Here is a 16,264-nt window from a genome sequence, read left to right on the forward strand (position 1 = left end):
CCTCCCTCGGCAGGACACTTTAATTGGCCAATTTTACAGTCAGTCGGGAGACGGGGGTGTAATTACATTTGAGTGTGTCCGTGTTGTCCTTCGGCTCTGAAAAGAAATGGACGGACTCTCTTTCTGTGTGTCTGAGTGTGTGTGTGTGTGTGTGTGTGAGTGTGTGTGTGTGTGTGTGTGTGTGTGGTCTGGCGTGCTCTATAAAATCTGGAGGGTTTCATTAGTGATGGTGAGTGGCTGGCAGGTTGAGCAGAGAGGGCACCCAATCTCGGCGGTGAAATATGGCCGTCGTCTCCCTCTCTCGCCCTCCCTCCCTCCCTCCATCCCTCCCTCCCTCTCCCTCCATCTCCCTCCATCTCCCTCCATCTCCCTCCATCTCTCTCCATTTCAGCCGTCCTCACTTCTGTGCCGTAGCCTCTCTTTCTTTCCGCCAGGTTTAATCACCATATCTTCCCCTCGCCTGTTTTTACAGCTCCTCCAATCTCCCGGCGACTACTCTCTTCTCCCTCCCTTTCTCTCTTTCTCTCTTTTTCTCTCTCCCTCCCTCTCTCTCTCTTTCTCTTACTTGGCAAGATTGGAAAAGACCTTTTAAAAGGACATAAAGGCACGACTGACTGTCCCTTAAGAAAAGAAAGGATCAGAGCAGCAATGAATGCCACAATATCCACATATGAAACCGCACCGAGGCAAATTACCTTATCATGGTATGCCCCCCCCCCCCCCCACACACACACACTTTCTGTGATACAGGATAGAAGTGCAGCAATATGGAGACAGAAGTTGAAAGCAGTTCAGTGAGAGTGAGAGTGTGTTTGTGTGTGTGAAAGTGTGTTGTGTGTGTGTGTGTGTGTGTGTGTGTGTGTGTGTGTGTGTGTGTGTGTGTGTGTGTGCATGTGCATGAGAGTGTGTGTGTGTGTGTGTGTGTGTGTGTGTGTGTGTGTGTGTGTGTGTGTGTGTGTGTGTGTGTGTGTGTGTGTGTGAGAGAGTGTGTGAGAGTGTGTGAGAGTGTGTGAGAGTGTGTGAGAGTGTGTGAGAGTGTGTGAGAGTGTGTGAGAGTGTGTGTGAGAGTGTGTGAGAGTGTAACGCCTTACCTTCCCAGTGATGGCTGACCACACTTTGAGGGTGTTGTCGTCTGAGCCACTGACTATCCGGTTCCCACAGAACTGCAGGCAGGTGATCACATGATCGTCGTGACCTTTCAACACCTGGGGGCGAGGTGAAGGGACAGATCAGCAGGGGTCAACAGCTGAGCCAGGTACTTTATGGCACCTTATTGACCGCTTACAGGCAGGTCACACACCCAGCTTAGGGCCAGCTTAAAAATGACTTGAATACGGGGTGAGGTCAAGAGAGTACATTTTGACCTCATAAGCTGCCTGAACACAACAGAGAATGTGTGTGTGTGTGTGTGTGTGTGTGTGTGTGTGTGTGTGTGTGTGTTAGTGTGTGTTAGTGTGTGAATGTACTCTTTCAAGGGTGTGTACATGCATGCATGCCTAGGCGTGACAGATGTAACTGAGTTATTGCGATTGAGTGCGATTGAGTAAATCATTTGGCGTGTGTGTGTAAGCGTGCGTGTGAACAAGGGTCACATCCGTGTATGTGTGTGTGTGTGCGCGCAAGTTTGTTGGTATTGGCAGGTGCACAGGTGTGTGTTTGTGTGTGTGTGTGTGTGTGTGTGTGTGTGTGTGTGTGTGTGTGTGTGTGTGTGTGTGTGTGTGTGTGTGTGTGTGTGTGTGGGCCGGGCACCTTTGGCGAGCGCAGGTCCCCTCTCCTCCAGTTGGTGTCTATCCGGTGCTGGCGGATGTAGGCGCTCTTCCAGGGGCTGTGGATGAAGCACGGCTTCATCAGGCCTCGTCGCTTCACGTGCAGCGGCTCGTCGATGCCTGCAGACCAGGAGAGGACCAGACGGGGAGGGGGAGAGAAGAGAGGATCAGAGAGGCATGGAGGAGGAGGAGAGGGGGGGGAGAGGGAGGGAGAGGGGGAGAGAGAAAAAAGAGGGGGGAGTAAGAGAAAGAGGGAGAGAGAGCGAAAGAAGAAGAGGGGGGAGCGAGAAAGAGAGAGAGAGAAAAAGAGGGGGGAGTAAGAGAGAGAGGGAGAGAGAAAAAGAGGGGGGAGTAAGAGAAAGAGGGAGAGAGAGAAAAAGAGGGGGGAGTAAAAGAAAGAGGGAGAGCGATAAATATTAATGACCGGTGTTATCTGCATCGCATTGGATCTGAAAAGACGTTGCGGAGAGAGAGAGAGAGTGTGTGTGGGGGTGTGCGTATGTGGGCACTCAGGATGCTTACGCTCCTGTTTGTGAGCGAGGTTAGGAGAGCGAGTTTTCTCTGTGCGTGTGTGTGCGTGTGTGTGTGTACGGAGGCTCATTGGGGTGCCTACTCGGTTGTGAGCGAGTGCTTGCGTGAGCGTGAAAGCTCATTGATATGGAGGTGTTGTTGTAGAGGCTCACTGGAGTGGCTGGCACACAGCCCAAAGCTACTGATACTGCTGCACTGCACTGCAGAGCTCCAGGCAAACAGGGAGAGGGAGAGGGAGAGGAGGGATGGGCAGGGAGCGGAGGTGTGCGCCTCTATGAAAGCAATGTAGTCCTAGTGTGTGTGTGTGTGTGTGTGTGTGTGTGTGTGTGTGTCATTATGTGTGTGTCTGTGTCATTATGTGTGTGTGGGAGTGGGAACAGTCTGTGCGTCACTGTGGTTGCCCGCATCCATTCAAGCGAATACCACAAAGAAACCTGTGTGTGTGTGTCCACCTATATGTGCATAAAAGAACGGTGAAGAAATTCTTACGTTTCTTTTTTTTCCCCATTCCTTGCACAGCCTGTGTAGATTAATCTGTGTGTGCGTGCGTGTGTGTGTGTGTGTGTGTGTGTGTGTCCTTACCGTCCTCTCGGCATTTCTCTCGCCACAGCAGGTTGTCCTCGGCCAGGATCCTCCAGTACCGGCAGGTTTGAGCCGCCTGCATTAATGCACGGGGCTCCAGGAATGACAGCACATACAGAGCCAGCTGAAGGAAGCCAAAACACACACACACACAGAGGGAGAGAGAGGGAGAGAGAGGGGGAGAGAGGGAGAGAGAGAGAGAGAGAGAGAGAGAGAGAGAGAGAGAGAGAGAGAGAGAGAGAGAGAGAGAGAGAATGTAAATAAATGAGGTATTGTGTTGCTATGTTCATTTTCCAACTGTGTAGCTGTGTGAGTTAAGTGTGTGTGTATGTCTCCATGTGGTGTGTGTGTGTACCTCTTTGGGCAGCAGTGAGATGAAGTCTCTCTGGAACTGTGGCTCGATCACCTGCATCATGTGCTTCACCTGAGACGGCTCGCAGCTGTCAATCAACTCATCAAGAGCCAACAGCCTCTCAGGACCTGACCACGTCTGATGGAGGGACAGAGAAAGAGGTGGAGGGAGGAAAGAAAGATAGATAGATGGAGAGAGAGGGAAAAGAAATAAGGATTTTTAATACATTAAATAATAATAATAAAAAACTTTCAATGGTAACAATTTCACGCTTGATAAATGAAGAGACATTTCAGTACAGTGAGGAGCGCATGCATCACACGCACATGTCTGCGCATGAAAGGGGAGGGGCTACTCTCGTGGAATCAGTGTGTGGATTTAACAGGACCACAGGGGACCATGCGCCGCCGCAGATGAAGAAGGAATAGAACATTGATAACCAAAGACACACACACACACACACACACACGGAGATGGAGAGATACAGAGAAAAAGGCCTTGTGTGATCCTTATATAACATGGCCTTGAGGAGAGAGGGGGGAACTCATCACTCACCAACACACACACACACACACACAAACAGTGGTACGTGCGTAGCATACACACACACCATCCCTCAGGAATGGAGCAGGCTACAACAGTAACCAATTACTCCCCTCCGCCAACAAAACAACAATGGCGCACGCAGCCATACCAGCATATGGGGGCAACAGAGGAAGAAAGGGCGGAAGAACCAACGGAATAATGAATGGAACACAGGAAGGAAGGATGGAGGAGGCAAGGAGAGAGAGAGAGAGAGAGAGAGAGAGAGAGAGAGAGAGAGAGAGAGAGAGAGAGCGAGAGCGAGAGCGAGAGGGAGAGAGAGAATCCATCTCTTCTTCATTCTATATGTGCTTTTTTTTCTCTTCTCTATCTCTGCACAGCACTCTCGCAAGAACGAGCCAGTGCACTTCGGGGGTGCTAGAGACTGAGGTTCTTGATTAGGAACAGCTTTGGCCTGCCGCTGCCGATACACGGCTGCAGAACGTGGAACAGGTACTCCCTTCACGCTCTGCGGAACACTGTGCCCAGAACCAGCCAGAGCCTCTTCCTCCGGATTAGAGGAGGGAATTTGGCAGAGGGGTAATTACAGGAAGGAGGAAAGGAGGGAGCGAGAGGTGGGAGGGAGGGAGAGAGCGAGGGAGCAATGGAGGGGAGGAAGAAAAAACAAATGAAGGATGGAGAGAGGTACTTAATTACGTAATTAGTCAGCGGGCTGCTGTTGACTCCCCAGATATAATCACATCATCAGAGCAGTGCCCTCTACGCACATGTGGACACACACACACACACACAGGTCACACATGCACGCGCACACAGACACAGACACACACACACACACACTTGCACATACATGCCCCAGTACTGCGCAATGGCTGTGGAAAGTCATTATAGAGAAGCCTTGCAAGGCACACAAATGGCTCTAACGAGAGATGAGCAAACACACCAGTGTGTGTGTGTGTGTGTGTGTGTGTGTGTGATTACAATGGGCAATGATAATGATCATTTCCTCTGCAAATCAGATTGCTCTGTGACCCCAGAGGAAATGGCTGGCAAACAGAACATTTTGTTTGAGGCAGGAAAGGTTACGTACATCTGCGCTGGCAAATGAGGGTATATGGGTAAGACGTCTGAGTGTGTGTGTGTGTGTGTGTGTGTGTGTGTGTGTGTGTGTGTGTGTGTGTGTGGGGGTGGGTGGGTGGTAGTTGGGGGCCCATGATGTAATCGGTTAAGACCGATCTCTGAAAGGCAGCTGGGTTACAAAGCCACCTCTGAGGGTTCAGGAAGTTTTGTAAACTACTCGACGGCGGGGAGATTTTTGCGTAAGAGGGAGGAAAGCGTTCAAAAAGAGGAGCCGATTAACAACTTGCACTAGTTACAGAACCAGGAGGGAAAAAAGCGCAGTGTGTAATCCCCTACTGTATTCCAGGGCACGAATGTGCACACAAAACACATACACACACATGCATACGCGCACACGCACACACACACACACACACACACACACACACCAGCCAGGGGGAAAGCTCTGAGAAGAGGTAATGCCGGATGCTGGCACTAATACCAGCTGGTAAGCCAGCACAATAATCTACCCATAGCAGATTTAGATTTCCACCACAGCCCCAGAACAAATGAAACTATGAACCGCTGGTTTTTCTCCCCCCCCCCGCCCCCCACCTTCTCTAAGGAGACGACGGAGGGGATGTGAGGTGATCTCACCACTACCTGTCTGACCGAGAAAAAAGGTGGCATTCAAACTTTTCAGAGTTGCCCTAAGCCGGCTTTTCACCGCGGCAAACAGACCGTCCGTCGCCTTTCAGGGGCCTTTTTGCCGCCCAACGGTCACACCGCCAGAGGCTGCGAGTGTGGTCTCACAGCAGAGGCTGTTGGAGGGACACGAATGAAAGGCTCGCTTAATATTGACGCAAGACGGGCGGGGGGGCGTGTGGGGACCTGCAGGGACATGAATCTGAGGCCTCTTTCTTTACCTGAGGATGGGATTATCACACACACATAGGAGGACAGACACACACACACACACACACACACACACCTGTACGTGCAGGGTTAGCAAACACCTGTGACAATATACCAGAATTAAGAAATGCCTGCAGCAGGCGATACTATCAGTTAGTGTGTGTGTGTGTGTGTGTGTGTGTGTGTGTGTGTGTGTGTGTGTGTGTGTGTGTGTAAAGTTTTGCCTGTATATAGCAGAGTGTCAAGAGAGAGAGAGAAAGAAAGAGAGAGAGATGTGTTTGTGCAAAGGCTGTGGAGTATGTGCGAAGGCAGACATAAGCCCTCTGCAGATGTGCATGAGGGGAAAGCTAATTACGTTAAAACACTAGCCCTGAATAAACCCAAAGCAGCACTCTCATTCGCGCTCTCTCATTCGCGCTCTCTCTCTCTCTCTCTTCCTCTCTCTCTGGAGCAGCTAATACCTGCGGAGAGGGCCTCTCGCCTCCAGCACATTAAAATGGAGTGGATATTACGCCCCAAGCAAACACGCCACCCAAACATAATCATTCATTTTTGCCGTTTCTGAATCCTCATCAAAAACAGCGGGGTATACAGAACAGAACAGAGCATTTTTTTTTTTAAATATATTTTATATTTTTCTTGTGTTTTCTTATTCTGTTTTTGTAAGATATTTCCACAGGCACTGATGCGATTGTGTAGAGTGGGAAGGTCAGTGTCTTGGCAGAGTCTTCGCTACACGTCTAATACAGTAGACGGGCCTTAAAGCAAGGACAGTTTCAGTTACCTGAAATCGCTATCAAAGTCACTACATATAATTATCTATTTACAACCATCTATATAATAACACTGGCCAACGCCTATATTCAGGCACGGTTGCCTGAGAGCGTTAAGCTCCGAGTAGGTCTTCGTGACACTGAAGAGTGTGTTTTTTTTTTGTCTACACTTGGTGCTTCTATTGTGGGACACATGAACTCACCTGGAAGGTGCGAAGCCAATCCTGCATGCCAGCTGGGGGCGGGACTAGAGTGATGCGTCGCCGCTGATGACCCTGTCCATTGGCCGCTCGCAGGTCCCCGAATGTGGTGGGTGAGGCCGAGTATGGAACGAGACCCACGGGGCTGGGGAAGAAAGGAAGGGATAGAGTAAAGACGAGGAAGAAAAAAACTGATAAATGCAATGAAAGCAGAACTTTCAAGATGTGTGTGTGTGTGGGGACGTTGTTGTGCTGAAGGTGGTATGTGTGAGCGTATGTTTTGTGCATGAGGGGAGTTGTTGTTCTGAAGGTGGGGGGTGGGGGGGTGGATGTGTGTGTGTGTGTGTGTGTGTGTGTGTGGTCTTACCTCGAATAGTCTGAGCCCTTTGGTTTCTTTCCAGAAGGGAAAGATCGGACCTCGCCTTGGTCCAACTTCCTCTTCATCTGGAAACACAAAAGGGAGGGAAGAGAGAAAGGAGGGAGTGAGAGGTGGTTGTGGTCCACTGCACCCAGAGCTGCCTCAAAACACACTCGCACACAAACACAAATGGGTGTTGAGGTTTAATTTGCATTTAGCCAAAGGGGCCACCGAAAAACACAAATCTACATAAGACAAAAGCCTTCTCAGCCTTTAGGCAAATAGTGATCGCAAGAGACACACACACACACACACACACACCACAAACAAACACACAGAAAAAGACCACAGACAATCCCCTAGTCCAATGTGTTTGAATAATGTCCTGTCAGTGGCTAGATTGAGGCAGCTCGAGTGAGATGGAACTGCTGCCTTCATACTCTGGACACAAATGCCTTACGGTAAGTCCCCTAAACTCATTACAAAACCACATTTCAGGAGCGATACACACAGAATCAGGTTAGGAAATGCTATTAAGAAAGTGTCCAGCTTTGGCAAGAATTCAAACCTGATTTTAAAAAACAACAACAGCGTTAGGTACCTGTGTGTACCTTGCTGTCTCTATCAAGGTGTGTGTGTGTGTGTGTGTGTGTGTGTGTGTGTGTGTGTGTGTGTGTGTGTGTGTGTGTGTGTGTCTGTGTGTGTGTGTGTGTGTCTGTGTGTGTGTGTCTGTGTGTGTGTGTCTGTGTGTGTGTCTCTATACATCTCTACATATATTATTCTGAGCTCTACCGGTTTCAGCTTGCAGCACACACAAGTTTGCAGAAACAAACACTTGGAATTCACTAACACAAAAGCTGCCACCATCTGCATTACAAAGGCCCAGGCGGGAGACAGATGCTTTTGAGCTGTTATGACTGACAGCGTTAGAACTTCACACTCTGGCACACTTTTGTGTGGCTGCAACTGGAGCCAAAATGGGTGTCCTCCTCATTGACGCTGACGCTAAACCTAAGCAAACAACCTTTGAAAAACATTTGACGTAGATAATACAATTAATGGGGGCACTACTATTGATTTCTAATTTCATTGTAATCTCCCCCCTTCCAAACTCAAAAGCACTGACATTCAGTCCCCCATTGAAAATAATGAAGGGGAGGTAGGGCCAGATATCAGCAGGAGAGAAGCAAGAGCGATGGAGAAGGAGTGAACGGCTGATGTCAACCCTCATTAATACTTTTGCCAGTCTGACAGCTGTCTCTTAAGTCGAACAACCTGGGGAAAGCGATTAGAGATGAAAGGCGTGTCACGTCTTATCTTGGAGGAAATGGAGGAAGGAACTAATCCATTTAGCTATATTGTCACATTTATTTGATCTCGTCTGAAACTTTTAAGCGAATATAGAACTGATTAAAAGAGCAATAACTGAACGCAAGTGTACACAAATATTAATCTACCAGAGAATGTGTTTACAGTGGTGGGCTACGGAGGAGCTTGATGGCGTGGCAAAAAAAAAAAACACCGCACTGACCTCGTAACCGCACCTTAAGTGATATGAGGTGGCTAAGAAACGTGACTAATATTACAGGAATGCGCCCTTGGCAGAGGAGAAAACATAACATTGTTAGGACTGTAAAGAATACAATGATGTTGGACGCGCTCCTGTTCCCAGAAGAACAGAACAATCTTGATACAGCCTAGAAAATCAAGACGCCCAGACCAGAGACGTTAACGAAAAATTCCATACTACCTCAAATATGCGTCATATTTAAAACAGGGAGATACTATTACAGTGGTCAAGGAAGGAGGTCGTGCATTGCACAGCACTTGTGTGGTCGTTTCATCGGCTTTAGCATCGCCCTTGGCTTGACTTGAGCATAAGACGACAACTGACTTTAGTTGCGTTATATTTCCTACTCTCTCGGATTCACTGCGAGGTTTCAATGAACACTTAGTAAAGGAGCAACCACAGAGCATGGGGATATTGCGAGCGCAACACAGACAGAATTGAAGATAGGTGAGCCAGGGGAATCAGGCAACCAGGGCGTCATGTAGGGAACTCCCGTCAATGCCGCAAGCAGGTGCACCGACCGTATCACTGCGCTAACTGACATCCTCATTTCACAAGCAATTTTACCCAGATTGTGGGGTAGACGCACTAATCCGACTCAGTGGTTTATTTGATATGTATCGGGCACGTATAAAAAAGGCTTTTAGCGCGAATGAATGAGTCACACCTGGAATACACAACCAAACGATCTTGCGCTGCTTGAGCCGAATAAACACCCCCACTCCAATGTTATGTAAATGAGACTGGTCAATTCATGCGTATTTCCCGCAACAGAAAATATCTCCAGGCTAATATCGCCTTTTTTCACACCACTGTCGGACGCGCCACATAACCAGTCCAAGGTTAGACCATCTTTATCGAAGCGGAAAAAAAAGACAAATCCTACATTTCATCAACATAAAATCTAATGTAAATCATATTCGGGGTTACACAGATAGCAACTCACAACACGACTACACACGCATTCGCATGAGAGTAAATGCATACTCACTTTATAGAAAATCATTTTCAAAGTGCCATAGAACCCCATCTTTCAACCCTGGTTGCGAGGCGTTAGCTTGTCAGTAGGTAAAATCCACAGAAATCTGCGCCGAGCGTATCCGTATCTTTCCACAACCACCAAACGTTACTTCTCCCGATAAATCCAAACCGTATGTCCGAGCTGCCGTGGACATGCTCGGGCAAGACACCCGACGAGGAAAAGCGCAGTCACGGCGAGCGAGAGGACGGCTCCAGTGACATGCCAGATTTGCGAACGCTCCGAGTGCCTGGCGGTTCCCACACTGACTACCTCTCCCCGGGATCTGCAGTACGATAATGAAGGGACAGAGGAATGCCGAGCAGAAGGCGGAGGTGGGGTCAGAGAGAGAGAGAGAGAGAGAGAGAGAGAGAGAGAGAGAGAGAGAGAGAGAGAGAGAGAGAGAGAGGGAGGGTGAGAGAGAGAGAGGGAGGGGAGAGAGAGAGAGAGAGAGAGAGAGAGAGAGAGGGGGGGGGGGGGGGTGTTCTCAGGCCTGTTCAGAGTCAAAGCTCGAGTTTCATGCTCCCAGTGGTAAGAATGTGGTATAGTCCGACCTTCTGTGGACGTTCGCTGATAGCGTTTGGGCGAACGGTGATTGCACTGCAGCAAAATGTACACTAGCTCTAAGGACAGAATGAACCAGCATATTGAAAATAGACGGCATTTCATAAAATGACTGGGCACGATGCGTCACTTGTTGATTTGCCCATAGCATCCGCTATGCTCATAGTTTCTCACATAACGCGCCCTCCCTCCTCTTAGCCCGATTACTTCCCCTTGGCAGCGCCGGAGGTATCCTTGAGCTGTGGTGCGTGTGCCCGTGTGTTGTAACGATGGGATCATTCACTGAATGAGAAAGTTGTTGAATTATTGCGGGGCTATTACGAACAGCAATCCTGCATAAATAAATCAATAAACCATCAAATCTGGTTAGAAAACGACGACTTCCGTCCAAAATTACGTCTGGTTGTCGAGCCAGACTCTAGTGTCAACTCGGCTACTTGAGGTTTTTTGATTGTGGTCGATTTCTGACATCGAAACGCATGTCTCACCACGCGTGTGGTCCGCGGGAAAGATGTCAATGTGAGCAAGAATCCATGTTCTCACTACTCCGATTTCACTTCACTGAGCAGAGGCCTCAACTGTGGGCTCACAGGGGACATCATGGTGGCGGTGTGAGTGTGTGCATGACAGGGGAGGGAGAGAGAAGAAAAAAGGGCCTTGCTCCTGACACATATTTCATCATTTTTCAAATTTGAATGTCAAACATAATAAATGATCACAATACATAGCAAAAAAAAAACCCATAGTTTTCTGTGTTGTTTTTTAAAGTTTCATTCATTGATTTTGGTTGTAATGCTGCAATCTAAATCAGAGTACCTATGACAATGAGTTTCAAAGGTGCAGAATCTAAGCGGGTTCCACCCTCATCATTAGGCCTCGTCTCCCTTTAATACAGAGTCGGCCCTGGACTCTGAGGTGCCAATTACCCTTTCAATTCGTACGCATCAGATAATGAAAGGACAAAACCCAGACACATATTTTGTGTCACACAGACAGACACACACACACAACCACCAAATTGATTCTCATTGAACAAGCGAATGCTGTGAACTACTTACTCTCAACCTTTTGACACTGCTTTTCTAATATTTATGCTCACACACAAACACACGCTTTTTTCTGCTGTTACTAAAGTGATGTGATGTTGCTGGGAGGAGACGAACATTCCCTCTGGGAGTGAGTAGTACAAGACAGACAAAGACATACACACACACAGAGACAGACACACACACACACACACACACACACACACCAGTTGTTCACAACAAAGCAACTCCACCTAATCCGCTGGCTGTTTCATCTCAACATAAAATCACCTCTGCACCTCATATATCTATATATTAAAAAAAATAAAGAGTAGCAGACTATTTATGTAATATGTGTGCTTGAGATTTGTGGTCAGTTCTGAACAAACAATAGATTGTAAAATGTACTAGTCCACTCAATCAGTCATAACACAGCTTTGAACAAAGACAGCTGTGGTGCTATAACGGATACCAATCCTCAAACGTTATTGTACAACGTACGCTTAATTTATGTTTAATTTATATTACTGTAAACTACCATCTACACGGCACTATACACCCTGTCCTGTCTATGCACCTCCTGTCTATACTTTGCATATCACATTGTACTCCTCTGCTTTTTTAGCTCTTCTGCTTACGCAAACTGCATTTCGGTGTCTTTGTACTATGCACAATGACAATAAAGTTCAATCTAATCTAATCTAAAACAAGGTCTCACTGGCTACAAAAAGACAGCGTCCCAGTGAACGAGAGGGTGGAGCGTGAAAGAGGGGTCTGCTAAAGGAGAGCTATTAAGATATTAGATCATTCCCGAGACAATGCCGTGGCGTGAGGTATGAGGACAGATCAAGAAGAGACTGGTGGTACAGAAAATTACACTTCTAAAAATGTCCTAATGAACACTTTTCTTCACAGAGAGTGAAGAGAGGACTTAAAAAAAAAAAAAGTACAACGCTTTGAATGCGTTTTCACAAAGACTTCCCATAAGCACTTAAGAATATTTATTTAAACGAGCCTAATGAGTCACAACCGAGAACCAAGGTGGGAAGATAGACAGGAATTAGCCTACTTAGCAAACCCTAAACGACCTTAAAAATAAAACTTCAAGGTTGGGTTTACACATGAATTTTGTAGACGTGTGTGCAGAAATGCGTGCGAGTGCAGGTGGGTTCTGCTTAACTGTGGCAACCTTTCCCTCAGCAACCTTTCTCTGGGAATATAAGGTCGTTCACTTTTGGGGAGAAGCCAAGAAGCAGGGGGGAAGACAACTGCAGTCATTGTACGAGCTTGACAGTATGCATCCAGAGCTGCGCCTTTGAAGAGCGAAACGCGAGACGCTTGTGTAGGTGTGCGTGTTGCTATAATAACAGAACACCTCCAGGCAGGGATGCTACGGATTCACAGTAAAGCTAATCGGTAACGCTCATCTGCGCCATAGCCACATAAAGCGCAGGTGTGTACACACATGTGTCAACACAATCTGGCGACAATCCCTTCGAGCAATAAGGTCCAGCCACATTAAAAAAGGGTCCTTATAGACACACACACCTGCGTATATATGGAGAGCTTCCACCCACAGTGTTTCACCAAAATCCCCTGAATGTGGGACATATTTCTGAGAATCACCTGACCAATACCCTGTGGCTGTGCACACACACACACACAGAGTGTGAGACTGTATGTGTGTGTGCGACCATGTGTTTGAGACGGTGTGTGTGTGGTATGAGGAGAATGTGGAGCAGCACGGGACTCGGTCTTTGAAGCGGACGCCAGTCCCACAGTCATTAACTCCCTGTTGCGAAGCACAGTTACCACGGTAATACATTAACAACAGGAGACAGAGGCGAGACAGATGTCGAGCTGAACTCCACACCCAGGCACCCATGGGAAAGAGCATCCCAGAGCTGCCGTCTTTCACCGTCTAATCTAATTACGGATAAATATGACAAGACATATAAGCCATATAATTAAAGCCAAACCGTAGAAAAATAATCTTACAGCAGGAAAAACAATTTCAAGGAAAAACAAACTAGGCTAATTTACAAAAGAACACTAATGAATAGTTAATATCTGCCACTGCCTTGGTAAGGACCTAGAAAATGTCTCACGGAGAAATAAGGAGAGACCGTGTTGAAGGAGAGTGCATTTGGGAGTGTGAACGAGATGGCCATAAACCAGGTCAGAGCGTCCCCTTAACTCATTTTGTCGTTTTTAAAGACCTCTGTGCTAATGTTCCATGATGGAGTCCTCCTCAATTACCTGGCACAGAGATTGATTCCGCCCGATATCAAAGAGTTGAACTTTCTGAAACGTTAGTTATGATGTATGGCCAAACTGCCTGCCATTGCCTTTACACACTTTTTAAAATTCTTTTGAAAATGGCTTTGACCTTTGAGGGGGGGATATAAATGACAAAATGACAACAACCTTCTATTACCAGAGTAACTGCTTCATGTTTCAAAGAAATGAGGAGATGAGAGTGAGAGTCCTTTGTGGAACAAAAAAGAGAAAATACTTAACTACACTACTTACTCCTACATTATTCGGGTGATAAGATGTCCGAACAATTCAACCCAAAAGGTCAGAGGAGGTGGCTGACATTTCTCTCAGGCGCTGACAGGCCATTCCCTGCCTGGCTGCTAAGGCTCTTAAGGTCTCACAGGGCCCCCACAGGGCCTCCACAGAGCCAAGATGGCGTCCAAGAGCTCACAATAGTGAGGCAAGTGGCACAGGCCACAGACGTTAAGAGTTTTCTGGTGTGAGTGTGTGTGTCTGCCCGTCTCAGGGTGATAAACTGGAGGCTTTGAGTTTGCCCTGCAAAGTCGCAGGTGAGTAGTAAAGATTAACCTTTGCCACCGAGTCGTTAAACCACACATGCAAAAAGGCTGCATGTTTGTGCGCTCACACAGACACACACACACACACACTCCCAGCAAGGTAATCTCAGTGCTCTCCACTGTGGGAGGCCATGCTGGCTAGCTCCCTTCGACTTAATCAACTATCAACTTTTTCAACCATCAAAAGGTCTCGTCCTAAAAAGGTGTGTGTGTTTCCAATAAAGTGAACGAGCGAGTGTTAATTGGTTTAAATGTCAGAGAAACAGGTGGCATCTCTCGTTACCATATGGCCCTGAGTGCCCCATACATTGACTGGCTGGGTTACCGATGTCTGCGACTGTGTGGGGTAGAGGAGAGAGGAGATGAGTGTGTGTGTGGCGCATTTGTGTCACTCTGGACTCAAGCGTACATACAAACAAACTGTGTGGGGTACAGAGAGGAGGCGAGTGTGTGTGTGTGTCTGGACTCAAGCAAACAAACCAGCACAGCACACAGCCTGCAAAGTCCCGAGTCACGAGTCGACTGACTCACGCTGACTGTGCGGCCACACTCGGAACTCCGCGCTCAGCAGTCTGGACTTGTGAGCTGGCACTGACGACACGTCCACCGAGATGACCAACGGAGCCTCTTGCTCATACGCGTAGACCGTCATGTCACACACACATGCCTGTCCTTAAAATACTTGTGGGAAGATAAGGTGGTCTGAATGAGCGTGATAGATTTGACCTGAGAGACCGATTCAAATTGTATTATAAAGGGACAAAATCGATTAATAAAATGTACAGTTGGCTTAGGCATTTGAGCTAAGATGCCGACAACTGCCACCACCCCCCACGCGAATCCTCTGTTGTTATGTCTAAGCTTATTCTCTCTACAAAACAAATATAATGCCCAAAACAACCAGATTCCCACATAATCACTGGTAAAACCAGACATGCTTTGGTGCCTAGGATGTGTATGCTAGCTTACCGCTTTCTTCCCTTGCTTTTGATTCTGTCTAATGCCAAGTCTCCGTGTAGGAGCACAATGTTCTGACTATCTTAAGTTGTGTATGGTGCATGAAAGCGGATAACAGAAACGTGTAGGTGAGAAAGGGTGGGAGAGAGAGAAGGAAACGGAAAGAAGACAAGGTGTGTGTGTGTGAGCGAGTGAATGAGTCTGTGTGTGTGTGTGTGTGTTTACTTGCAGTGTGTTGTGTCTTTCGGTAAGGACGAGATTGGGTATGAGCGCTGAACTGATGTAAGAGCTCAGCAATGTGTCTCGCATCCTCTCTGTGGTGGTGGTGGTGATGAGAGACCTGCAAAAATGTCAACAACGCCGTCAACCCACCAGGGAGGTGTGAAGCCCCAGCGACTCCACAGAGATGCATGCGCTCGCTCCAGCAACACCTAAATGACATTCGCAGGATAGTCAATGTCAGACATAGGGATCAAGGCCTGAGGGTGGGCGGGTGCTACATCAGTCTCTGTGTGTGTGTGTGTGTGTGTGTGTGTGTGTGTGTGTGTGTGTGTGTGTGTGTGTGTGTGTGTGTGTGTGTGTTGTGAAAGCAGCATATTGTGTATATAAGTCATACAGATCTTGAGTAGTGTGTTTAAATGCTTTGTGTATTCTTCATGCTGCATGTGTACAGTGAAAGATGGGCATGCTCTCTGTGTGTGTGTGTGTGTGTGTGTGTGTGAGAGATTCTGTGCTAATTGTGTGTGTGGTCAGCGAGCACGATCAGCTCAGACAGACTCATGTCCTTTTTCCGCTTGACTGGCTTAGACACGCCAGCGATGTGCGGAATCCTGCCTCCTCATCCCTCCGCTCCTCTCTGCTGCTCTCCGCTGCTCTCCAACCGAGAGGCTCTTTGGACCCGTTTAGCCACAACTGGCTACTCTCTGGTTTCATCAACTTGTTAATACAACCCAGTGGGTTAATTATCACATTTCCTAACCCCAGTATTTTGCATGGAATGTCTGATTGTTCCTCACTCTGTTAAAGAATAGGCATGTGGAACAAAATGGAACCCATGTTTGTTGACAGTTGTTCTAGCTATGCAAGAATATGCCAAGCTGTTCGGTTTCGGCACATACCTTTTAACTACCGTGGTTTGGGATTTGGAACATTTGTGAAACATTCGTAGCCACTTTCACTACGTGAATACCATCACAACCCACCAGCATTTAGAG

General features: G+C 47.6%; 1 protein-coding gene across 5 annotated transcripts in view; it reads right to left on the reverse strand.

Moving 5' to 3' along the window:
* LOC134059385 (F-box/WD repeat-containing protein 7-like) overlaps window positions 1–16,264 on the reverse strand; it is a 54,467-nt gene that overhangs the window by 10,450 nt on the left and 27,753 nt on the right. For 4 of the 5 annotated variants that reach the window (XM_062515738.1, XM_062515736.1, XM_062515737.1 and 1 more), the window contains exons 3-8: window positions 7,089–7,165; window positions 6,725–6,866; window positions 3,235–3,369; window positions 2,880–3,003; window positions 1,750–1,886; window positions 1,092–1,205 (exon numbers count right to left, since the gene is read on the reverse strand). In XM_062515738.1, the coding sequence (XP_062371722.1) occupies window positions 1,092–1,205; window positions 1,750–1,886; window positions 2,880–3,003; window positions 3,235–3,369; window positions 6,725–6,866; window positions 7,089–7,165 (729 nt within the window). Of the gene's footprint in view, window positions 1–1,091; window positions 1,206–1,749; window positions 1,887–2,879; window positions 3,004–3,234; window positions 3,370–6,724; window positions 6,867–7,088; window positions 7,166–9,640; window positions 9,943–16,264 lie in introns of those variants that run through there. The other variant, XM_062515739.1, reaches the window with a different exon arrangement.

This window comes from Sardina pilchardus, chromosome 16 (assembly GCF_963854185.1).
Source record: "Sardina pilchardus chromosome 16, fSarPil1.1, whole genome shotgun sequence".
Classification (NCBI taxonomy): Eukaryota; Metazoa; Chordata; class Actinopteri; order Clupeiformes; family Clupeidae; genus Sardina; species Sardina pilchardus.